The following is a 26185-nucleotide window of genomic DNA, read 5'->3' as shown; positions in this document are numbered from 1 at the left end:
AACCGCTGCAACAGTAAAGAGAGACAAATATTCAATAACTTCACTCTTATACATTGTAGTGTCACTAAAATCACTGCAGCCTTCAACTGGCTCCTGTTGACAAAGTGTTTTAACAGAAATGTAAATGCTGTAATTTGATTCTTTTAATGAACCATGTAACTTGAATGGATGTGATGCTGGTGTGACCACAGTGCACACGTCTGATGTTGCTCACAGTGGTCCAAGGGATGCTCAGGGAGTTTGTGTGTTTGCTCACACTCATGAAAAATTAGAGGGAACATTGGTGGTGGGATGTTATTGACGATTGCTGCGGAGTTTATCAATTTACATCCTTTTGCGGAGCACTCGGGTTGAGAAAGTGACTGATCACTCCCCTCCTCCTGAGGCCTGCTCAGAGAGAGCTCAGCACCGGAGTCCCGCGGCGTCTCCGGACCCGGATTGAGATGCACATCTCCGGAGAGCAGGAGCAAAATCAGCAGAAAGCCAGGTATTTTCCGAAAAGAAGCGGCTGTACGCCGCTGATCGGTGGTCTGTTTTGTTGCTGCGACCCGTCCGTGATGTAGAACTGAGCAATAGATTGTGTAATATCCATGTGGATTGTGATGGAAACTCTCCGCGTGCACATTTAGCGAGTATTTTAATAGTGGAACATCTTGATAGTTTTTGTCCTTCCAAAGCCTGTGGTGATCCCGCTGACTGGCTTGCCATCGGTAATCAGCACTGATTGCTTTGAACAGGCAGACGCACACAGGTAGCGCCACAATGAGCAGCAGCAGTGCAATGAGTAGCACAGCATCACGATCAACCCAGATCTTGTCATTATTGTGAGGTGTAAAAGAGCTAATTAAGTTTAAAACACTATACGTTTTAACATAAGATGTACGGCTTGTTCTATGTGGTGAAAACGGTAGATTGGCAGAACCTGCCAAGCAGCGTCTCCTCACCTGCGCCATGTTTCTCATCATGAACAGGACACCTTCCATGGATTGTACACAAGGGAAACACTTTCTAGGATATATCAACATAAAGTGTCTTAGAAGTGCTGGGCCACCACATGCTGCCAAAACAGCTTGTGTGCTCCTCAGCATTGATTCTTAAAAATACTTCCATGTGTGTTCAGTTGGGTTGAGATTTGGTGACTATGAAGGCCACAGCATAAGATTAACACTCATCAATCCATTCAGTGACCACTTGTGCCCTGTGGATGAAAGCATAGCCATCCTGGAAGAGACCACTCCCATCAGGATAAAAATGTCTTATCATAGGACAAAGGTGATCACTCAGAACAACTTTTTATTGATTCGCAGTGACGTTCCCCTCTAAAGTCAGCGTTCAGCCTTGATTAGACTCCATTGCAGACAGAGGAACAGCCTCAGACAATACAGATGGATAATTGTTGTTATTAAACTCCTTTTCTGGTCCATGGCAGTCTTGGATGACTTTATTCAATGTGTGACCAGTTAGTCATATCTGCATATTTTGTGCAAACACACTATGGCTTAGCATGAGCAGTATTGCCATTGCATCATAGTTGCCCGGCAAAGAAGAAAAGAGAGAATTCTGGGCTGCATGTAGATGTGTGTAAAGGGGTCCATGTGGATTTGCAGACTTGAGGAGATGATGAAAGTTATTTTGTGCAGACTTCAGAGGGACCTGTGTGGTCTGACAGATGCAGAAAGTATCACACAGGCCTGATACTGTTTTTCCAGACCGCTTGGAAGCCACCGTTCCATTATGTACTAGGTTCTATCTATGTATGCACATTACTGCTGAGCATGAACACTATTGAATTTATAGTGTAACTGCTGCCTGGAGAGTCTTGTGACACAAATATTGGACTGCATGTGGAGGGGTTCATGCAGACTCTGACAGACTTCAGACAATGAAAGTTACATCAAGTGGATCCCGGCAGATTCTCACATCTGTGTAGACAAAGAGTTTAACGCTGGCTTTAGGGCTAAATCACGCTTTGTGTGTGTCCACAGGGGTCTGCAAATGTAGACGTGACATAGATTTTGTCATGTTCCCACATCTGTGAGGGTCCACGCCCACGTGCAGTTCAAACTTTATAACCACAGTGACTGTTCACATTGCAAGAAGAGCAGCTTGGCATTTGCCAGGAAAAAAATGTTGCTCAAAACAAATGCTTATTATAAGTAGAGATTGTGTGATGAGATGCACAATAATCACAAGGGAAGTAGTGGACTTTACACCAATGGAGGCCAAACACAGGACGAAGTCTAAATTTTCCAGAAACCCTGTGCTATGTCTGCTCACTGTGCTCAGGAATAATCACTGACACGGTGCTACAGTTCAATCAGTAAACAGCTGATCAATTCAGTAAGGAGTTCCATGTCACTCCCAGCCAGCGTTTGTCTGTGTTTATAATGAGCAATTAATAGACGGTGACCAATGAGAGCCTGTTGTCTGCTTTGGTCTGCGGTAACTATGAACTGACCTTAAGGAGAACTATGCCAGTAAAATGCCCCTCACAGTATAACAGAGCCACTGGGCAGCTTCACTCTAAGGTCAAGAGTTCATAGTTTTTCCTTTCATTCATCACCCATGTGAAGTTCAAGGGCAGCTGTGTATATTGAAAATCCAGGCTGCGAAACACCAAAAATTTTGCTTTTAATGTATCACAGTGAATTTTGAAGGTTGATACATCCATGGATTAACAAGCTGATCACACTGAGCTCTGGCTACAGGCCAGCACTTATAATGCAGACTACACACTGCGCACTCTACTGTGTGAGTTAATAAGGTAGTCATAGTGATTTTTTGTACAGTAAATTAAACCAAACTTAAGGGTATCTGCAGCAAAAGATGGTTTGATGACAAACTTCTGGAGTATGTTTTTGATAAATAACCAAAAGGGCTCCAAATCTGCTCTGTAGCATTTCACAACTATGAAGCTGTGACATCTTGACATTATGGAAGTTGGGGAAGTTTTAGGGGTATTATTTGAACGTCACACAAATATGAAAGTAATTTTACATCTGGCAATGCTGGTCTGAACAAAACCTTGTGCCATTGGCTTTAATTGATGTTGAGTGTGTTCCCAAATAATGTGCTGTTTCATAGAACCATAAATTAACTGATCTAAACTTTGATGAGAACCAGCGCCGCACTTTACGTCATTTCTGTGTCCAGAAGAGGAAACAGCGTGATGCTGTTTGCACCTCACTATGAATCTTCCCTTCCAGCTTTGGAAGCGTTGGTCTTGTGACAAATAGAATTATCAAAATGTTATTCCAAGATGACAAATATCAACATGATAGATGTCAGTGGCATTTGAAACAGTTTCATCTCTTCTAATTGGACTCCCCGCCTGCCATGGTGGCATTTTTCTGTTATTGCTAACCTCTTGCTCAGAAGTACAGGTTTAATGAACAACCCTCATCATGTCCCTCATAGCTCAGGAGATGCAGATGGTGAATGGCTAATGGATTATGACTGCACCAACGTGGACAGACGGATAAACACAATGTACTACTTCACATATTCACTATGTATTGAGTTATTTGTGAGCACCATCTGCTGGAGGAGGGCAAAGAACTAGAATCGTTTTCCTGTCATGATTACCCCAGACCTGAATGAGTCATATTTTCATGAAGAGGAGGACAAAAAATAACATCTCAGTGAGTGGGAAAAAAAAGATTAGTTATTGTTTGATGACTATTTATTTGGAAAAAACCCCTGATTACATGCTCACCCCAAAACTTACAGTGACGTGTGGTTCTTGGTTATGCACTTACACATAACAGTTCATTTATAAGTGTGCCATTGCTGACATTTCAGTGACAATGAACAGTATATACAGTGTGTAAGACAATGTGATTTTCAGGAAAAATTGCTTCAATTAAGGGTAGGATTTTAAAAATAAATAAATACAAGTGCAACTATAGTCGTGTGAGCTACTTCACAGCTGCATGAGAGACATAAATCATCAAACACAAAAGGCTGAGAGGCACTATTTTGCTTCATTTCTCCGACAAAACCTTAAGAAAAATGTCCAAAAGCTTCCGACCGTGAAGGCTGATTAGCCCCTCATCTCTCTCTGTGCTCTTTGTGAGCTGTGGCTTCAACGTATTGATCCGTCCAGTTCAGTGAAAGCACCATCAACTTCCCCGTCTAATGGCCATTTAAGAAACTAAACCAGCGTATCTTTAATACTGACATAAAATCTATGTAGTGATTTGCTGAAAGTACTGGTGTCAGACTCAAACCTAATCACTTCAAGAGGGATTAAGGTAAGGGTACGAGAGGGAGGGAGGACATGGCAGATTTTATGAATTTGGTGTAAAAGTTTTCATCAGTTATAAAATGTGGATCCTAATCCCATCATACTGAATAAGAAAAGCATGGTCTAGTCGTGCTACAGCGACTACAAATAGCCCAGCCAGTGCAATGGAAGATCTAGCAGTGTGCACCTGTGCATGTCCGGATGTGTGTGGGATTTTGTGGATGCACTTCAGAAAAGGCAAGAGTGGGAGTACTACATCTAGCCAGCAGAGTCAGTCTCCAAAGCAGGCATCTGAGTGATCTCAGTCGCTCTCATTTCAATATACTCTCATTTTAATGGGTCACTTCACCCAATTATAAAAAATTAAATTACATAAACTTAGTTTTGTGTGTCCAGATTTTTTAATATCGGCGTATCTGAGAGTCAACCTAGCTCTGAGAGAGAAGGTAGGGGACATGAAAATTATTTAGCTGGTACAGTTCACCATCTTAATTTGGGGCGTTAAAATGCTAAGAATGGACATTTAACCAGAGGATCATCAAAATGATTAAAATTCTGTTTAAAGGGCTTGTGCATGTCTGTGCCAGATTTTACTGCAATTTATGAAACCATTGTCCAGATATTGAAGTGAAAACGATGCAAACCTTTTTGAATGTGTTTGTGGGTACTTAGAAATCTCTGATTCAAGCATTCATTTTAGAGATATTGCAAAATCCAGGCAGAAAAAGCAAAAACCAGTGTGCATATATGGCTCCATACCGGGAGAGGGACGTCAAAAAATACACCAATCAGCTGCAAGACTAAAACACTGACAGGTAAAATAAATATCATTGATTATCTCTAGGTCCTGGCATTCATATGGGTGTTACTTTGACATGTACCACTGACCTAAACATAGTTGTTGACCAAGGTTTAGGACATTGTGCCCCACTACATCTACAATATCAGGTCAGTGGTTCTAATGTTGTGGCTGACTGGTGTACGTCTTTTGTATTTTGGGTGAACTAATCCTTCGTTATTTTGCTTGTATTTTAAGCGTGACTTGCCACTTAAAAGCACTGAAGAGGGAAGAAGGACAGCATCCAGGTGGAAATGGGTCAGTAGTACCATGTTGTAGTCGTACAGTATGAACCTCGTCAGTCCGTGCTGGGGCTCCAGCTGACTGCTCAGCAGCCGGTCCTTCGCCCTGCCTGGCCAGCAGCAGTCCAGACTACTCATGAGGCCCCGGGGCTTTCATGGCCATGCTGGCTCCAACCATGCCTGGATAACTCCGGTTCCTTCTCATTCCATCAGGCCCGAAAGGGGAGCCGGATCTGCGCAGTCCCCCCAGAGGCCCCATGATGGGGCTAGGACTCACTGCTCTGCCCCCCGAAGCTCCAGCGACACCCAGCCGCTTCACCTTGTCCAGCAGGTTGAGGTTGTGGACGGTCACGCTAACGTCCGTTTGACTTTCACAGTCCCTCCCTCTCTGCCGGCCTCTCATCCCCCCTGTCACTTCCTTCAGAATGGACCGGGCCGGTTTGGAGGCCAGGAAGTTGTCATACGAGGGACTCTTGAAGTCGAAGCCGGCGGAGGTTGGCACAGCTGAAGCTCCCTGTCTTGTGGGGGAGTTTGGGGGGGTAGAGGGCCGCAGAGGGTCAGGATTGGGGGGTCGGTTTGGGGCGATGGAGGTGCTGAAGAGGACTCCTCCGCTGCCCTGACCGTACTCCAGGCCCTGGCTCTGGTGATACATGGCTGCTGAGATTCCTCTCTCCTGGAGAAGGCGCACTAAGCCCAGGGAGGTGCTGGTGGTGCGTGTTGCATCTCTGCACAAACACAAGACAGTCATGAGTGAAAAATCACACAATCTGATTTCTTTTTGCAGTGTGTTGAACCACTGCCACTTTCTTGATCTAGAGTGGATGCATTTATCAGAGTATTAAAGTAACAATCAGCTAATTCATTTACAGGGAACATTCTGTTTCCTACAGTAGCAAAAATAAGCTAATGTTCTAGATAACAGTATGTGGTGCCTTGCCTGAGGTTAGTTGAGGACTCAGAGGGCCTGAGACTGAGCCTGCGAGGCGTGCAGGGAGTAGCAGCGGGAGTTCCCAACAGAGTGCTGGTCATCACGCAGGAGGACGATGCAGGGACTGGATTTAGACTAGAACGAAGAAAAGCAAGACTTAGCTACACACTGAGACACTGAACTATGAAAAGATGCTACTTCTGGCTGACTTCACCAACTTAAATCGCACTTTCGTGATATGTCATCATTATAAGAACCAAAACAGCAGCTGTTGTGCACAGAGAATGTTTGAACCATAAGCGCCCACATGCATTATTTAGCACCTTCCCACTGTCTAGCACAAAACTGACTTGTTGCTTGGATAGAATCCCACCTCATTTAGTCCTGTGAGATTTAGTCACACTATAGGCTTTTACAAGCATAATACAAGATAATTACAATAAGTTGCATAATATGTTAAAGCTGCATTTATGCTTCTCCCTCAAGCAGCTTTATAGCTTTTTAAAAGCAAGCACCATTCAAGAGAGGAGAAATGTCCATTTTCCTGAGGCAAACACCTGACAACTCTTATATAAATCTAGTGTTTCATTATTAGTATTGTAATGAGGCATACGTCAGTAAACAAAACAAAAAGTTGGCGGTGATTATACATTTTCGATCAGCAGCAGAGGGAGTGTGTCCGTGGTTACCTTGGCGTCACCCTTGTCTGCTCATCAGTTGGGTGGAGGATCCGACAGGTTGTAAAGGTGTAAGTAGAGCTGGTGTGGGCCATGCATTTACCAGGGTAGTATGCAGCTGGAAGTCACACAGACAATCATTTTCAAGCAACTGATACACTCGATGTGTTTCTGTCAGGTTCAGCAATGTGACAGTTTCACTTAAACACATGTAAATGTAGTGTACAGTCTGGCCTCACCCAGAGCGTCGGTGTTACTAAGATGCGGTGATGGGGATGGAGAAGGCGGAGAAGGTGGGGCGAGGCTGGCTGGAGGCTGCCCGAGGTTGGTGTCGCCCGTGCTGGAGGTGGAGGGAACAGCCGGGGAGGCAGAAGCTGAGGAGGTGGGCAGATTCTGGAAGTATTGCTCTCCTGGTTCATCCTCCTCAAAGCCACCCCACGGATATACCTGCAGACACAACAGCACAGAGAGGACAAATCAGGATGAACAGTTATTAACAAATAAATGAAGAACTATTAGGAGGGTCAGGGGTAACAGTCATGACGTACGGGTACATACACAAGGTTTCATTTATTTTTGTTTATGATGCAGTAGACATCAGGAAATCCACAACATTTATCCAATGCAGTGATGCATTTGTGGTACTGCTTAATTCCAGTGATGGTCTCTAGAAGTGCCTTTATATGTTGAAGTTCAGTCATCCTATCCTATCTGAGTAAATTTCCTCATTTGTTGAAGTCAGTATATAATTTGTTCATCATTGTACCTTCAGAGCTCAGGAAGATGAACAGCTAGTTGGTATCATCAAGACTAAAAAAAATTTTCCTGAGCATTTTACTGTACATTACTACAGTCTGGTCTACAGACTAGTTGATTTACAGTAAAACTTTAAACGTCAATACTTGTTAGCAGTAATATGTTAACCCAACACAGTTGTACATACAGTAAGGCAAACATACAGAGATGCATTAGCTGTAGATATGGACTCTCATACACAGACCTGCTCCAGCTCTAGTTCGAGCGGTCTGTAGCCTTTGGACACGACTCCCGGCCTGGCATCCAGAATGACACCAAGGTGAGGCTGAGCTAACTGCTGCCAGTGGTGCAGGGTGGCAGAGCCTGGTGGACAGAAAGGAATATAACCACACACACACAAATAAAGCCCTGACGGAGTATTTAACTTTAAAATGGGTCTTTCATCATCACCAGACACTTTCACTGAAGAGATTTGTTAGCGTTGAAGTGTCCCCTGGGTTCTGCTAAATTTATCACCTGTAGAATAATTATAAGTAGTAACTGGTTCTGTATTATGGTGCAGTGAAAACTTGTAGCTGTTCTACTGCAGCAAAGTAGATGTGGCATATTCCACACAGAGAATATTTAACATGTGCTACAGATTAATGTATTTGAAGACAAAAACCTCTTTTCAATGTCTCTGTAATGAACATATCCATGAGAAACTAACAACTGAGAAGGATAAGTGTCAGTGACATACACTACCATACAAAAGTTTGGGGTCACCCAGACAATTTCAGTTTTCCATGAAAACTCACCCTTTATTCATGTACCCCATGTAGATAGTCAATTAAAAATTAGGCGTTTCCAGTTTGAATCATCTATCATTTACCACATTAACAATGTCTAGACTGTATTTCTGATAATTTAATGTTACCTTCATTGGAAAAAAAAAAAAATTCTTTCCAAAATAAGGAAATTTCTAAGAGACCCCAAACTTTTGAATGGTAGTGTAGATGACAAAGGTGAAAACAGAGGCAGTAAAAAGCGATGGATAACAGAGAAGTAATAGGAAAATGAAATGAAATGGAGGAGCAAAGTAGCATGAGAAAATGTTTTTATTAGCCAGACACATAAATTAATAACAGACAACAGAGGGAGCAAGGAGTGACAGAGTGAGCAATGAAAAACTGAAAGACCGTAAATAAATATACTGATCATGAAGCACATAAAGAGGGAAGAAAGAAAAAGAAGAAATAGAATGCACATATAAATAAAATGTATGCAAAGAGAAGAAAATGCAGGGCTTCAAGATACTATGAGCTTAAAAGGAGACAGTGTATTTTAAATGAGGTATGAAGTATTACCAGCAGAGGGCAGCACAGGCAAACTGCAGCCTCAGTTGAAATTAGATCAAGACTTTATTGAAGGAGGATGATAAGATGCTGCTGTGACTCTGCCTGCATTCAGACTTTAAAGCATATGTGCACACTCTATTCATTGTCTTATCAGGTGATCTACATCAGGTTTCAAAGTAAAAACTCCTGTTAAGACCAGTCACCACCAAGAAACTGAATAAAGGTCAGTTTTCTGGATAACTGTATGCAGACCATCATCTGTTTTCTCTTTTATGTCAAGATTATTGAAAAACAGCAGCAAATGATTTGGAAGCATTCATAGACTGACAGATGGACATAACCTCCAGGTCTGAAAAGTGAAACCATTGCAGAAGTACCTTAAGCCTGCACTCATTTTAACCGCCAGTAGGGGGCGACTCTACTGGTTAATAAATAAGTCAAGCTATACAGAAGTCTATGAGAAAGTCACCCTATTTCTCACTTTATTTCTTACCTTAGTAAATGTTTTTCTAATGAGTTTATGGTCTCAATCGCTAATTTAAATACATGATGTTCATTTTGTACATTATGGTTTAATTTAGAGTAAAATACACAATCAAGAGTATGTTTTAAGGCATCTCTACCCTTTTTTTTGATTGACAAGTTGCTACTTCTTGAGAAAAAAAGACCAAGATGATGACAGTCAAATGCCAAACACTAGGCCTCAAAATAGTAGTTTCTTTAACCAACAGCACAATAGCTACATTCCTCTTTCATACATAGATTATAGATGCCTTGTATAAACAGGGAGCAGCCCCCTCTATGTTCCTCTGTTTAATCATGAGTATGTGTCTACAACCACCCTCTGGGCTGCGTGTCTTTGTAACAGCTGTGTGGAGACGCAAAGCTGCCTGACTTGTGATGATGCATCAGAGACCAGAAAGAGTTGAAGAGCATCAGCGACAGCGGCCTCTCCTTCCTCTCCCTCGCACTCCTCATCTTCCTGCCACCGGCTCGGTCTCTGGCCCACCTCTTTCCTCTCTCCCTCTCTATCGCAGCTCCAGTCCTCCTTTCCCATCCCCATCCTCTCTCCCTTTCCCCCTCTAACGTTGGCCCATCCTGGTTCTCCCGCCTCCTCTCTCCATCGGCCCCCCAGCCTCGCTTGCTCCCTTTCTTTGCCCCGACCCCTCGGTGCCGCTCGCCTTCCCGATTCCTCCCCACCTTGCAGCTCGACCCGCGCTCCCTTTCTCCCTCACCTTCGAGTGGTTTGACGATCTGGAGTTTATCGGGGAGGTAAGGCCCTCGTGAGGCCCACAGGTGGAGGTTCCCAAGGGACATGATGCTTTCGGAGGGGGTCAACACACTCTCCTGGCCCAGGGCGTCCTGGAGTCCAGTGTGTCCTCCCCGTCTCCGCTCTCGCTCCTCTTCAAAGAAGCGCCTCTCGCTCAAGTTGTTTTGTCGTCGCAGAGACAGACGACGGAGGGCCAGCCGAAGGTCCTCAGCACCAGTCGACTTCTTCTCTCGGCCCTCTGTGCTGTTGACGGAGCAGGGATGACACAGAAAGCAGAGAACAAGAAAGCTTTTCGAAAACTGATTCCTGACAACACTGTTGTGTAAAGAAATACCTCTTACTGATTCATTCAGATATGATCAGTCATAAAGGCCACTCTGAATCATTGATCATATTGGCCCACTCCTCCTCACCTGTCCTGATTGGATGCTGTCTCCATCAGGATGCTCTGTGTTCGGTTGTCAAGGGCGAAGCTGTCTCCACTGAGGTCACCTCCGTACATACTGGAGTGGGGAGTAGAGAGACCACTGGACTGAGGCGATGTTCGAGCTGACAGAGACTGGTTGGATCCCGGGATGTTGGCGCTGGTTGGAGTCAGGGATCTCTGACGAACTGTCTGGTTAACGTTCTTGACCGTCTCGAACACACGCTTCCGATGGCTCCTGAAGAGTCGAACACATAAGCATCAGTCTGTCATGTCCTTCTCTGTGATTAGTGTTGGTGAGAAACCTCTTGTTGTTTCTAAATGTGAAGTTCTCATATTTCTTCATGTATCTTGGGGGAGGAGTTAAACCTCAGTGAATTTAGCCCAACTTTCTGCCCTGTAACACTAGTTACCTAGCTGGGAACTCACACTCCAATAAGCCACATCATGTATTGTTTATTGCTCTGGATGGGCTACATCAGCTACTATCAGCTGATGAATAAGATCATTATTTTGAGAGACATGAACACTTCTATAAAATATGTTGATGAAATCTTTTGCCTCTTTTTATGCCCAGCAACAGCCATGCAGGAGGCTGTTCATCTTGTCTCATGAAGCAAATATCTCAGGAAGGTGTTTAAGGAATTTCTTCAAATGTGGCACAAACATCCACTTAGACTTAAGAATGAAGAGATTCGCTCTTGGTGCTCAAACATCAAGATCATTGTGACATCACAAAACACTTATTTGGCCATAACTTAAGAACTGATACGCTAATTATGCCAACATTTCACACAAATGTCTAACAGGATAAAATGAGGATAATGTTTCATATACAAAAGTTCCAGTCTGGATGGACACAGATGAAAAAACTGCAACTTGATTGGTTGATGGAAGCAAACAACTGTGAGGCGACAATCATTATTATTCTATGTTCAACTTAAGCTAATATTTTTGGTATTTTATTCTTTCTTAAAGGAGGAGTCAGAAAGTCCAATTCAGCACAGTTTTTATCATTTAAGATGCTGAACAAGTCCTGCCTTTCGTCCTACTGCAATAGATGAAAATGTCCCAGCAAACACCAGAGTGTTTCTTGTGATTAGCGCGGTCATCAGGGTCATAATAGTTTTTACACAATACAACAAAGAAAGTAACTCAAACTGAGCCTCATAACACTAGTCCAGCACATGAGCACATACCAACATGTATATGCACTAAATATCAACACTCTTTATCTTGAATTGCAGATTCCACTTTTAGCCAAAAAAGTTTATTGTCATCCTTCTACACCCCTGAAAGAAATTGCAATTCTAAATTCTTCCCGATATGTGTACTTTTACTTGTTTTTGTTTCTTCTGTAACACTAAATGGTGCCTGTGTAGAAATATAAGTTTGTTTCCCCAGCCAAACTACAAGTGGTATTGCAAACTGTCAAAACATCATGTAAAAAAAACCTGTAGAGCATACTGATTGTCCACTATACACAATTCTTACAGTGTCATATTTGGTACATATGATACGTACTTCTGTTCTTCACACTCAGGGTCATCCAGACTCAGCTCCTTCCTCATGGTTCCCTCAATCTCAGCGGCCAAAGAATCCTGCAACACAAAAACTCGTAAATAAAGGGTGTATGATAATGTGCACACACTCCAACACACACACACACACACTCCCTCACCATCGGGTACAGCCCCAGTGGGTGGTAGCGGCGGGGGGTTCCTGCAGAGTAGTTTCTGTTCCTCAGGTTCTTCAGCTCCTCCTGAGCTTCATGCAGCATCTCGATACACTCGGAGTACTTTTCCTCCAACTCCTGGAGCTGTTGTATATTTGCAGACATTTAAAAGCAGCCTGCCATCATGACAACACTCATAGAAATATAATGTTAACAAAGAACAAAGCATGATTGAACAACAAGGAGCGTTACCTCTGCCGTGAGCTGCCTTTGAGCATCTTTAGCTGCCATCAGGTGCTGAGACAGCTCCTCATTTTCCACTGCATACTGGACACACATGAGCTTTGCTTAGCAACTCTGTACTATCACATTACACCACTTAGTTTGAAATGTGCATGTATGTGTTTAGAACTGTGTACTCACAGATTTGGCTTTCTTTTGCAGATCTACGATCTGAGAGAGCAGGTGTGTGATCTCTTCTTGCTGTCGCGAAGCATCCTCAGTCTTACGGGCCAGTTCTTCTGCTATGGTAGAGATTTGGAGGCTGGACAACCCTGAAAGTGCACGTAAAGGAAATGGGTTAGGTTTAAGAGAGAACTATGGGGTACCATGTGCTGTGCAGTCAATGAAACAGTGAACAATGATAAAAGAGAACAAAAAGACAGTTTTAGTAAAAGTCTTATTTAGATGTGCACATACACGACCGTTGAGAAGTTTGAGGTCACCCAGGCAATTTTATGTTGTCCATGAAAACTCACACTGTCATTCATGTGCTAACATAATTGTACAAGGGTTTTCTAATCATCAATTAGCCTTTCAACACCATTAGCTAACACAATGTAGCATTAGAACACAGGAGTGATGGTTGCTGGAAATATTCCTCTGTACCCCTATGGAGATATTCCATTAAAAATCAGCTGTTTCCAGCTAGAATAGTCATTTACCACATTAACAATGTCTAGACTGGATTTCTGATTAATTTAATGTTATCTTCATTGAAAAAAAACTTCTTTTCTATCAAAAATAAGGACATTTATAAGTGACCCCAAACTTTTGTACGGCAGTGTATATGCAGGAAAAATATGCCACAGATAAAAATTAACGCTAACACAAAACTTACTGAGTTCTTTGACACAGTCATTGACAAGCTGTTGCTCCTTTTCTTCATAGGTTTCGGTCTCCGACTTGAGATGGTTAGCCTGCACACACACATCCCTGATTAAACCAGACATTCTGAGCAGTTTGAGGTTCTCGGTTAACAGTTTCATGTTGCTGTTATTGTGTGTGATACCTCCGAGCGCAGTGACAGGTTCTCCTCTTCCAGCTCTTTGAGTTTCCTCTGGAGTGTGTCACTCACAAAGCCTCCAGAAGCTGTTTCCACTTTAGTCTTTTTACCCCTTTGATTAGACAAAGAAAGAGTGAACTGACTCCACGCTATAATGTAATGTAAAGAAACCTATTTGGAAACTTGAAGAGAACAAACTACAAGCCAAAGCAGATTAGAGTGAATTATAAAGAAACTTGTATCTAGCTGAGTATCTCTTTACTATCAGAGATATCAATGACCACAACAAACAAAACAAAAAAAGAAGACACAAAAAAAATCAATTGTCACTAAAAGAAAACAGAATAAGTGGTCACTTTTCAACAGGTTGAGGTAGAGACAGATATATTCCCTCCTACAATGTACAACATTTAAGGTTCAACTCTGTAACTTCAGATTTCAGATATGAAGACATGAAATCAAAAATCCTCTTATGAAAGGATTGCTGCCCTATATGCATTAGCATAACAATGACACACATGTACACACAAAGAATATACTATGCAAACTGTATATAATTATTATATATTAATCTTAATTTTGTGTTAATGTTGAAATGACTATTATTGTGCACAACCTAAATATTTTTACTGTTTTATTTTGATGCTGTTCCTTGAAACCTTCATGCCACAAACTAGCTGCTTTAGGATCAACTCTCTGTACTTATTACCTTACATGTTCAAGTTCTTACTGACTGGAGGGGTAACATTAAGTTGCAGAGAAAAGACACTAACGTTGGGGAGCTGCTGGACTCATCCTCGCTCTCCTCAGCTGCATTGGTGTAAAACTGCAGCAGCTCATCCTTCAGGTTGAGCTCATGGTGCAGCTGGGCCACCTGGAAGAGGACGGACATGTTCAACATGTGTACATGTGGCGTCAGAACACAAAAAAAGCTGATGGTGTGTTGGCGAGCAGACCTCCTCCGTGATTTGCCCCACTTGTTCCTCCAAATAGTCATTCTGCTCAGTCAGAGTTCGGTTCTTCTTCAGAAGCGACTGGCCGATCTTTGCAGCCAACTCCAGATCTCTCTCTTTCTGTTAGGTGGAAGGGACAAGTTGCAAAATATAGCTACAGTACCCTAAAATCACACAATCCAAGATCAGTAAAGTACATTTATATTTTTGTTCATGTCCTGCTCACTATTACTAGGCATATCTACAGTGCAGGATCCTCTCTGATGCAGCTTCACATTGTGACTTAATGATTAATAAAATCCTTCCCACTGCAGCTTCGAGTGACACTGATGAAACAGACAAAAATAGACCATCTCACCTCCTCCAACAAACGCGTGACAGCATCAATGTCATTGTAGGTCTTCGTCATCTGGCCCACTCTGTCTGCACATAGCACTGTGGAGATCCAAGACACACAAACACAGGGAGGAAACGGTGGATCAAACCTGAGAAAGAAGCTGCACGCTCCAGTTGTGACATACGAACATGTCCAGCGGCACGCACACACAGCCACATTATGTAACGCTGAACGTTTAAACAGCTATCGGCTCAGAGGTGGTGGACAGGTCATGTATAGGACAACTGATGATCAAAAGTCAGTGTGTGAACGAGCAGAGCAAAGGGGAAAGAGTTGTTTTCAATGCTGCACAGTAGCTCTGCTGCCCCGAGGTGACAACTAGCATTGACTTCCGAGCTCCAGTCAATAACTGCACACAGTTGTTGAATGCAGTGTGGTAAGCCTCTGTAATCATATTATAACCAGCATAGAATTATTCAGTTAAATCATCTTGGAAATGCTTGTTTTTAGAAAACAAAGATAGGTAGCAGTGTTCCAACTGTGATCCACTCTGACTCACATGGACACAGCAATGAAGAATTTGTGTGTAAGTGTGTGTGTGTACTCGAGTACTGATGTGTCACAACAGAGCAAATCCAAAGTCAGTAAGCTGCAGGCAATTCATGTTAGTGATTAGGACAAAGCCAGAGGAAAGCTCCAGCGCACAATTATTAATCAGAAAACATACACAACTGTTTTAAATTGCTCTGCTGCACTACTGGAGATCCAGAGACCATGAAAATACGGCCTGCAACCTTCTGCGGTCAAGAAACAAACTGTGACAGGGAAACCTCAAGCTGTAAAGGTCGGCTTCCACTTCAAAAATCAAACAAGAGCACTAGAAAGAAGGAAATGCCACAATGAAACTGATCACAGACTCTCTTTCTGTCCTCTACCTGTCTTGTCTTCCTTACAGCACCAGTCCTCCAGGTCATTCAACGCTAGGGCTGTCCATATCCTACTGTGGCTTCACGATGATCGACGAGCACCGACAACCGCCGCTCCGAACACTGATCCATTCAGTTTCCAGCTCTCTAACTGTTACTGCTCAGCTGCTGTGTAACAGGCTCAGAGACTGAATTACCCTCCGCCTACATGGACGCCACTGTGAGAGACTGAGTGAGAAGGAGAGAAGAGTTTTGGAAACGCTCTACAGCTGCTGGGGAGAAACGGAAGCGGATGTCATGTTGTGATTGGACAGGAGATGATGCAGGGTAGAAGATGAGGTGGGCAGTTTATAAGTAGTAGCAAAACTCCCACTTCTCTCTCCTTTCCACCTTTCTTTCACTACCTCACCTCAGCTCTCTTCCGCTCTGTACAAGGCTGCTGAATATAGATTTGCTTACAGCAGCTGTTACCACGGCGACCCTCATCCACAAGCAAACCCCTGACACATGCATGAACATGCACATTCACTCTTTAGCATTGATCATGCTGCTAACACACAAGCTGGGCTCCAATAATCCAACGTTCTCTCCACTCCACACAGTAGGATCCTCAGTTAAGACCAGCACTAACAACAACGTATCTCACAAAAATAACTTACATGCTATGTGCTCAGAAGAAGTGCCGAAAATATGTCATATCTGAACCAAAAAATAGTTAATAGGCGATGCCCGGATAGAGAGGTTAGAGAGCCCCGAGCAGTGAGTCTCTGATTTGATTTCCAGCTGGGTGGACCATTTGCTGCATGGTATTCACTCTTTCCTCCCAATTCTTCTCTCTCTGTCTCCACTGCTACTGTTGAATACAGACATGAAACGCATCCAAAATCAAATCCATCCATTATCTATACACCACTTAGTCCTCTGTAGGATCGCGGGGGGCTGGATCCTATCCCACCCAGCTCAGGGGGACGGTGTTGTGGCATTTTAAGAATGAACAAATGATAAAATCAGACCAATATGATGTGTGCATCAAATTTAAAAGCAAGCAATGATAACTTTGGAAGACCCAATGTGTCAACTGAGGTTATGAATACGCTAAATAATCCTGTGGAAAGCAGCATCCCAATGGAAGCCTATGGAGCCCATACAAGGCGTTGAAACAGGGAAGTGTGTGCCCTCTCTTCGTCTGCACTCGTGAATTGAAACCTAGGTCATGCTGAACTCAGCAGAAATAATGCCAACCTAGCAGAAAAAAAAGGAAGCGGTCTAACTTTTGATAAAATTATATCATATATAACCTGAATGGGTTTTAAGACGATGGGTTGTGGCCTTCCAGAACGGAAGAGGAGTGTTTAGGACAAGTTTGCATATAAGACGATGGAACGCTTTGTGTAGTCGGTTAAAATCTCGAGATTTTGCTCATGTTTGTTCTTACAGCCTCTGTATTGAATAAACATTATTCGCATCACACTATGAAGACTGCTAGAAGACTCTTTCCTGAAAATTTTTGAGGACTCCAAGTTTTGATCCAGAATTGATTTTTGACTATGTGTGTGACAAAGCTGTCTGATCATCGCTGGTCTTTAGCAGGTGGACGGAGTCACAACAATGGATGCACATTCACACCAATGTAGAATCACCAATTAACATCAGCATGTTTTTGGACCGTGGAAGGAAGTCGGAGAACCCGGTGAAAACTCATGCAGGAATAGTGAGAACATGCAAGAACATCCAGACAGAAAGTTCTTGGGAAGGCTGTGAGGCGACAATGCTATCAACTGAGCAGCCCTGCCTCCAAAATCATCTAGAAAAAGAGACAAGGTTAATGTGATGGAAGAGTTAAATCTCTTAATGACTAATTAGAGGAGACAGTAAACTTTTCACTTCATGACATGATACACTCTCAGTATAAGTTAAGCATTAAACGACACACAGACAACTATGAACCTATCTGATGTTACCGGAAAATTAATAAATTCAGCAATCGGCCATGTACAACCACAGAAAAGTCTAGGCACAGATGTTTAAATTCAACCCACAGTAAAATCAAGACTATAAACAGCATAAAAGTGGGCACCACCTTGTGGAAGGAGGCTTCAATCTCAGTTACATCAAAAGAGTTAAAGGACAAATGAGCCTGGAGGTAGAAGAGATACATATCCATATGTATCAGAGAATCAAAAACAGATAAAAGGTGGAAATAGATGTACACTGTATACATTATATGGCTACTTAAACAGCCTGTGTTAATGAAGATGAACGTATAAAGTGTTTTTATTGTTGCTAATAAACATCATCAAAGCATTCTGAGCAGAATTTAACTCACCAACAGCAAGAAGCAACATGAATGTTTAATGTGAGAAAGTCTCTGCAGACAGTTCTGTCCTCACTCCCTGAAGCTACTGTCTGCATTCAGAAAGCTTCTTTGTGGTCCGTGTATTAGTCAGAGTGGTGATATGGCACAGGGGGAGTGACAATTATCTTTAATGTAACACGATGTATTGATGTTCCAGAGCCAGCTAACGCAATCACTTCCTGTGGTAATGTCGATTACGGAGAAGAGAGCCTCATTGATTCTGACTCAGTTAGGAACTATGACTTTAGTTTGCACTCGATTTAAACAAGGAATCAGAGACACTTTATGTGACACAGGCTACGTGAACAGTTTCAGCATCAGTTACATTTCTCAGCTAATGTAACCTCAAGGATCAGCTGAGTTAAAGCGAGCAGAATCACATGTTCGCTCCACATTAGTGATGAATGGACGCCAGCGTTTGGAAAGCAGGACAGCCGAAGGCAAATACATAAAGTCGATGACATATTGTGCACTTAATAACAGTTTTTACCAGGAGCTAGCAGCGTCTCCTGCCACTGGTCTGGTATTTAAATAAACGGTGCTGTGCTGCTGTTTAGGGATTTATCTCAGCTCATCTTATAACACGAAACTTCTAAGCACAGCAGCTAATTGTAACATAAGCTCGCTCTATTTATGCACCTGTTTTGTAAATTTTCCTGCTAATTTAAGACTTTTTGTGTCCCTAATGTGCTATTCGTAGTTGTGCTAATTGCCTGTAGCTGTGTCTGTAGACATTTTTTGTTTGCCAGCCACATCACCCAGTGCCAATTATGTCAAAATGGCTATAATCAGCCCCGTGTATCATATTCCATTTGGCTATTTACGCAATTCAGCATAATTAAATCTTGCTTTGTCTGACCACAAAATGCAGCAGTTAGATTTAAAATGCTTGCCAAGCGCAAAAATACTCATGACTAAGTATAAAAGACGACTTCTGTGCAGCTAATTAAGATAGTTTTGAGTATGTTTAACTCTGACATGCTCTTACATTCATTCTGCAGTCCTGACGTACTGTGTGTTAGTATAACATCTTACTGTGTTATAATAAAGTCACATTGATTAATATCGTCTCCTCTTTCCTTCCTGCTTTCACATTGTCTGGATTAAAAGAACAATCAGACCTACGGTACACCAGCCAGACTTACAGAAGTATTTGAGGGTCTCTTCGATCTGCTCGGTGGTCAGGTCGAGCCTGGCGTCCGCTGCGACCAGGGGAGTGTGCAGCCAGTCATCGTGGTCGTAGCCGTAGACGGTGTCAGCCCGTAACCGGTACACCGGCAACTGCTCCTCCAGAAGACTGATGATCTCAAACTCTGGCAGGTCGGTGCTGTTGCAGACATCTGAGCATCACATAAAGGACAAGTAAGCCTCAACTCGCTGCCAGTGAGGCCTCTGGGGTGTTTCTGATGGCCGATATCAATATTAATCACACTAAATAATGCTACAAATGCATTAATGAAGCAGTTTAAAAGTCACATATTTCCAGATTTTGTACATTTTATAGTTAATGCTTATGCATTTTTACTTATGTAATATCTTCAATGTAGAAATATTTTCACATCCATGTATCATTTCTAGATGTCTGGTTAAATGGATGGACTATTCTTTACTTTGAATTACTACATCCAGGGCCTGTGCTTATAAAATGACACTATCTGGGCATTACTTTATAAAGAAAACTATGAGAGACAATTAAAAATACTAAACCAATAGCAGAAGAAGTGCTATACACATCATTTACTAGAGAGAAGAGCGATTACTAACCTCTTAACAACAACGTCTAAAATCTGAGTCATGTATTTCAAGCTGTGTGACTATTTTTAGGTGCTTTGTTGTTTTGAGTTCAGTTGGAGGTGTAGTTTTTCAACGTTGTGATAAACGTCTACAATCCTCGGGCTAAAAACTATTTAACTGAAGCTGCCTTTTCCACACAGACATACCTGTGATGGTCTCGGCGTCCCTGCAGTCGGGAGGCGCCTGGTGGGTGTCGAGCTGGCTGGACTCGCCCTCGCTCACATACTGCTCCTCCTGTGCGTGCCGCTGGTCGGTCTCAGGGTCCGGGTCCGGGTCCAGGTCTGGGTCCGGGGGCAGGGAGGGGGCCGGGGAGGCCAGCTTGGCTCGCCTCTCACTGGTGGAGAGAGACGGGGGCCATGAGCCGCTGGAGCTCCGCCGGGTTAACAGGTCTGAATGACGGACGGGAGGCGGCAGGTGAAGACACCTGGAGGGGACACAGCGCAGCACAGACTTTAACGGAGTCATACTTGATTTGCTCTAATCCAAACTCCACAATGATCAATGCATGGCTTTCCCTACAGAGTCTTTAACTTCAAGTGCTGCTGCTGACTCTGCAGTGTGCTGCCTGCCAGACAGCTGCATAAATCACGGCTTGTCCACTGCAGACTCCACTTTTCATCTGACGGGAAATGACTACGAAGGCAGATGAAGGTTAAGAGCAACTGTACACAGGGAGCATGTTCTACTGAATTGATCCCAGTGCAGGAAATTACAGGACGGTTTCTCTGCAGCTCACCTCCTGACCTCAGTCACCCTGCAGGCTCCTCTACAGTCACAGACACTGTTGGGATCTCGGGTCACAACACTGTCTGAAGTGAGTGCAGCAGCGGTCGAGCATGGCGACCTTGTATCTCTCTGCCTGTGCTCTGCAGAGATCAATGCGTCGCCGCAGACCAACAGCAGGATACGATCAGAAAACACAGCACAGATCAGGGAATTAACCCAGATCAAACAGTTTGCGCCGCGGCTTGAGGAGCAGAATATAAATAGAGGCAGAAATAAAGGACCCTGTGCATATGCATGAGTGTTTGAATGGTCGGCTGCATCTGAAACAGACATCTGCATATGAAAGAATGCATAAAATGTTATCGTGACTGACAAGCACCTGCACCTACAGAAAACTGCACACAGACCCTTTAGCTCTGTCCTCAGATCAGCAGCACTTCAACCTTGGGACGTCTTTCTCACTGCAGCAGTTTGAAAGCCGAACTGCCTGTTGGGCGAGTGTTTAGTAGGAAATTGGGCTTTTAAGAGCCTTAACACTGGCCATTTGCAAAATTACATAATCTGAGGGTGAAAGAGGCACATGCGGATTAAAAGTCATGCATCCTAACACAATCACACAGACCATTAAATCCCCAGCTGACTCAACCATTCATCAACTGTCTGCGAAAAAAATGAACAAAAGGCACTCGGCAAGTACAAGCTCACTATTAGAAACAATATTATCTCCTAAACTGAGCTGACACCTGAAGTTCAATCAGAGGTGCTGTATTTCTAATTATCTAAAAGAAAAGCAGCAGTAAAATGATGTGTCCTGGACAGCCCTCGTGGCAGACATGATGCTGGAAGTCCTGCAGTCCCAGATATCTCTACTGTCCTGCAGTAAACAGGCTTCATTCATTCATGCATGTGGCAGAAACAGGCTGTCGGTCTGAGGGTGTGGTTTCATCCTCATCAGCAGGTCGCGTCACGGATGAGAATCTGGGTTTTCATAAATCGTGTCCTCACAGCAACACAGTAGCGCGATCAGCTGACCTTCTGTTGCATGACATCAGCCATTAGGATCAATTGTTGTTGATAGCAGCAGAAACAGAGTCTACTCACACTCACAGAGCCGATGTGTTGTCCCCCGACTTAAAGAAATAAAAATCCAACACGGGGGACTCAGGTGCAGTCGAGAAAATTCGTCAGAAGCAGTGAAATGCTGGGAGAGACGCTCTCCGTGCAGCAGTGAGTGTTTGCAGGCCGGGACGTGATATTTATGAGCTCCGGAGGCTCCACGGCGCTGACAGCTCCGGGATGAAGGTCACCTCTGACGGGCTTCCAGACTCGCTCCTGACCCGGTCCAGTCCTCCTGCCCTTCAGCCATCTCCCTCCGTGTCTCTCTGCTCTGTCAGCGTCCCTGCATGGATGGAGTCTCCCTCACAGCGTCAAACCCACTGGAAGACAGGAACAGGGCTGCTGGCCTTCAAAATAAAATCCTTCTTCCCCAACTAGATTGTCAAGTTATTTGTAGCTAAAAAATTTTAAAATGTTGTCACAGTTTTAAGCTGTATCCCCCCCCCCCCCCCCCCCCCAGAATGACTGTTATTTTACAGATTTCAGAAAATCTGAGAAAAAGTATTGATTGGCACTTTACATATTTTTTTTAAATTGCAAAAACTGTATATAATGTCTATATGCTTTTGTAAATGGTAGTTTTTTTAAAAATTTTTTATTCTATTCAAATAATAATAATAATAATAATAATAATAATAATAACAATAAATTTATTTACAAAGCGCTTTCAGTCAAAGTGATGTACACAGAGATAAAAACAATAAAAGCAGATAAAAACAGTCGAAACAGATAAAAACAGTCAAAACAGATAAAAACAATAAATACACAACAATAAAAAAGACATCAGGAAAACAAACAATTTAAGATTCATATGTAAAAGTAAATAAGTGGGTCTTCAGCTTAGTTTTAAATACATCAACGGACGACGCCTGCCTGATTTCAGCAGGTAGACTGTTCCATAATGGTGGTGCCCGGAATGAAAAAGCCCGTTCCCCAACCGTCTTTTTACCGACCTTTGGGACATTCAGAAGCCCAGTTCCCTGGGAACGGAGAACACCTGTGGGGACATACGGGTTCACCAGATTGGATAGATACAATGGGACAATTCCATTTACAGTTTTGTAGGTTAGTAGCAGCACCTTAAAGTCTGCTCTAACATGAACAGGTAGCCAGTGCAGAGAGGCCAGCACTGGAGTAATTTAAAATAAGCAAAAAAAAAAAAAAAAAAATCATTATTTGAGAGTTATTTTACATACCAGATCTCTCTGAAAGAAAAAAAGTGTGTTGATGGTGATTGAAAATTTGTACATAAGTCGTTGAACTGTTAATTAATAGATTTTCACAGTTAAATTACAGAAAAATATCTTGTGAAATTAAAGAAAAACAAGAGTTAATTTAGATTTTCATTGTAAAGAAAGGCCAAGCAACGGTTGTTACGGCCAGCGCCTCCTACCCCGTGTGTGTGTGTTTTAACCAAATGTTGTGAGTATGCAAATAGGGCTGTGTGATCCCCACTCCCTGGTTGGACCGTGACAGCAGAGGCGTGGCTGCGACCAGGAGTCCAGTGATTGGTGCGGCGCTCACCAGGCTGACCAACCGAAAACTGCCAACTCCTTTAAAAAAGTTGTCAGTTCCACTGAACGGGGCAGCTGACTCCCAGCGTGTCATTCTGTGTTCCTGTGTGGTTGAGGCAAGATTGTCTGTGTGAAAGGAATTGGGCCAGGGTTAGAATCAAAAACTGATACAGCCTCATTTCATTCCAGGTAGTTCCTTTTGTCTAGTTTTCACCAGGATTAGGGGTGCTGACTCCTGTGTAAGTTTTGTTTTGTCAGTTCCCATTTAGTGAGCCTTTTTGTTCCGTTTTTCTTTTGTCCACCGCGATGGTAGTGTTAAGTTCTCCTTATGAGAACTCTTTTTGTGTTTTGCTGTTTTCTTTGATTTGAGCAGCACCCACCAGCTCTCTTCCTTAGTTTTGCCTCAGTTTGTATAGTAACGTGCACATTTCTGTTCAACCTTTTCTGTAATAAATAATTTGATTTTTACCACCAACAACTGTTTATGTTGCTTCCCTTCCCCCCCGAGCCGGGGTTGTAACACGGTATAATAAAATCTTTGAAATCCAGGCCAAAGTGCTTTCCAACAGAAAAGTATGACTGATGTCACCAATTAACCTGACAAGCTTAAATATTCAGGTTACGACCCTACAGTGTTATTTATGTTGTGTAAAATAAAATAAGTGTAAAATGTAAAATAAAACCCTACAAAAATTATATAAAGTACTACTTTACCAAAATATATTAAATATTAAGTCTAAGACGCGACAGTATTAATAATTATAGAGATGATCCTTTCTAACTCAGAACTGAAGTTATGACCCTACAAAAATATACATGAAAACCCAATAAAAGCAAGAATTTCCTGAATTACCAATCAGCAAGCTTTGTTTTACTCTATTTTTATTTTATGTGTATTTATGTATTGTTTTGTTTTATATATATTATTTTGTTCTATTGTTATCGGCTATAATGAGCGTGTACAGTGTTCTATATAAATGAATGTGTTTACTTGAAGAACTGAACGTGTTTTGTTTTTCGTGCATTGAAATATTTTTTTTAATTGCAAATGTTAGCAATATTTTCTGTGCTTTTAATTTAAAAGTAGCGTTTTCTCTTCAAACTGCATCCTGGGTAACTCTAGATGACTTGATAGTTTTTGTCCTTGCTGCCATCCAGACACCCACAACAGTCTCTGAACAGGACCCGACCTGGGCCAGGCTTCAGTGACGTCACACGCACCCACAGCAGGAAGGGGACAAACTAAACACTGATATAACAGACAGATAAACAAGTAAACAGTTCTCCAAGTCACCCCATAATACATTGCAGTTACAGAATATTTAGAATTTTCTCGGTTATTTGGCCCTTAAGCTGGATTCCCATTCATGCTAAACATCCATCCATCCATCATCTATACACCGCTTAATCCTCATTAGGGTCGCGGGGGGGGCTGGAGCCTATCCCAGCTGACTCAGGCGAAGGCAGGGGACACCCTAGACAGGTCGCCAGTCTGTCGCAGGGCTACATACAGAGACAAACAAGCACTCTCACATTCACACCTACGGGCAATTTAGAGTAATCAATTAACCTCAGCATATTTTTGGACTGTGGGAGGAAGCCGGAGTACCCGGAGAAAACCCACGCATGCACAGGGAGAACATGCAAACTCCATGCAGAAAGATCCCGGGAAAGCCGGGACGCGAACCAGGGATCTTCTCGCTGCAAGGCGAAAGTGCTAACCACTACACCACTGTGCAGCCCCATGCTAAACATAATAAACCTTTTTCACAGCAGACATCTTGTCACAGCAGAAGAAGAAATGATGGCAACATTACATTTAGGAACCATGCTGGTTCACTGTCACTGAATCAGATTCCCATGATTCTCAGTGACTCCCTCTCACTTGACCAGTTCGACTGGTGAAAGAGGAGCCACTGTTCTCCAGTGAATAACTAAACATGACTGAGTCTCTCAGCCCAAACAGAAATTCCTCTCCCCCACCCTTAGTCCTTTGACCTTATAATGTTTTCATTTTCTAAATAATTTTTGTCCCATTCTGTAAGCAGGTCTGCCAACATCATGAAATTATATTTGACAATTAGCGGTCATACAACTAATTATCATTAATGATTTAAGCTTTATTTTCAGATGTTTTTAGAGGGGTGGTCAGGCTGCAACCATTTGACACAAATGCAATGATTACTGTATGTACCAATCTTGCTTTTCTGCAAGGCAGCTCAATTTATGATAAGGAGATGATATGAGAAGAAGCAGGAGCTGCACAGAGGCTCAGTGGTTAACACTTTCGCCTTGCAACTAGAAGATCCTCGGTTCACGTTCTGGCCTTCCCAGGATCTTTCTGCATGGAGTTTGCATCTTCTTCCTGTGCATGTGTGGGTTTCCTCTGTGTACTCCAGCTTCCTGCCACAGTCCTAAAACACGCTCAAGTTAAATAGCAATTAAGTTGTCCATAGGTGTGAATGTGAGTGTGATTATTTGTCTCAATGTGTAGCCCTGCGATGGACTGGTGATCTGTCTTCACCCGAAGTCAGCTGGGATAGACTCCAGTGCCCCATTACTCTAATGAGGATTAAGCGGTGTATAGATAATGGATGGATGGATGGATGGATGAGAGAAAATACGCCCAAGAAATCACTCCAATACTTCTAAAAATAACTTTATTTTTCTCCAGTGTTGTTAACCTACACATTTAGGACTTCTCTGTAATTGTGAAAATCCATAATCCATCCATCCATTATCTACACACTGCTTTATCCTCATTAGGGCCACGGGAGGCTGGAGT

At 42.8% G+C, this 26185-nt stretch overlaps 1 protein-coding gene across 2 annotated transcripts; it reads right to left on the bottom strand.

Moving 5' to 3' along the window:
- Positions 1-3660: 3660 nt before the first annotated feature.
- Positions 3661-21359, bottom strand: LOC111570380 (trafficking kinesin-binding protein 1-like). Of its 2 annotated transcripts, XM_023273112.3 has the most exons (19): positions 20781-21359; positions 20191-20468; positions 19396-19590; positions 14990-15066; positions 14635-14751; positions 14452-14552; positions 13685-13790; positions 13514-13592; positions 12817-12947; positions 12646-12720; positions 12400-12537; positions 12243-12319; positions 10708-10956; positions 10260-10537; positions 7932-8050; positions 7171-7378; positions 6944-7049; positions 6264-6389; positions 3661-6051 (listed from the first exon to the last, which is right to left on the bottom strand). In XM_023273112.3, exons 1-19 carry the CDS (start codon positions 21107-21109, stop codon positions 5457-5459), a joined length of 3384 nt encoding a protein of 1127 aa, XP_023128880.3. In that variant the 5' UTR covers positions 21110-21359; the 3' UTR covers positions 3661-5456. The 2 variants fall into 2 exon arrangements, with proteins under 2 accessions (XP_023128880.3, XP_023128879.1); XM_023273111.3 differs by lacking the exons at positions 19396-19590; positions 20191-20468; positions 20781-21359 and adding an exon at positions 15904-19292.
- Positions 21360-26185: the final 4826 nt, after the last annotated feature.

This window comes from Amphiprion ocellaris, chromosome 15 (assembly GCF_022539595.1).
Source record: "Amphiprion ocellaris isolate individual 3 ecotype Okinawa chromosome 15, ASM2253959v1, whole genome shotgun sequence".
In the NCBI taxonomy this organism is placed as follows: Eukaryota; Metazoa; Chordata; class Actinopteri; family Pomacentridae; genus Amphiprion; species Amphiprion ocellaris.
Note: the sequence above shows the minus strand (reverse complement) of the source record. Positions and strands in the feature narration are given on the sequence as shown.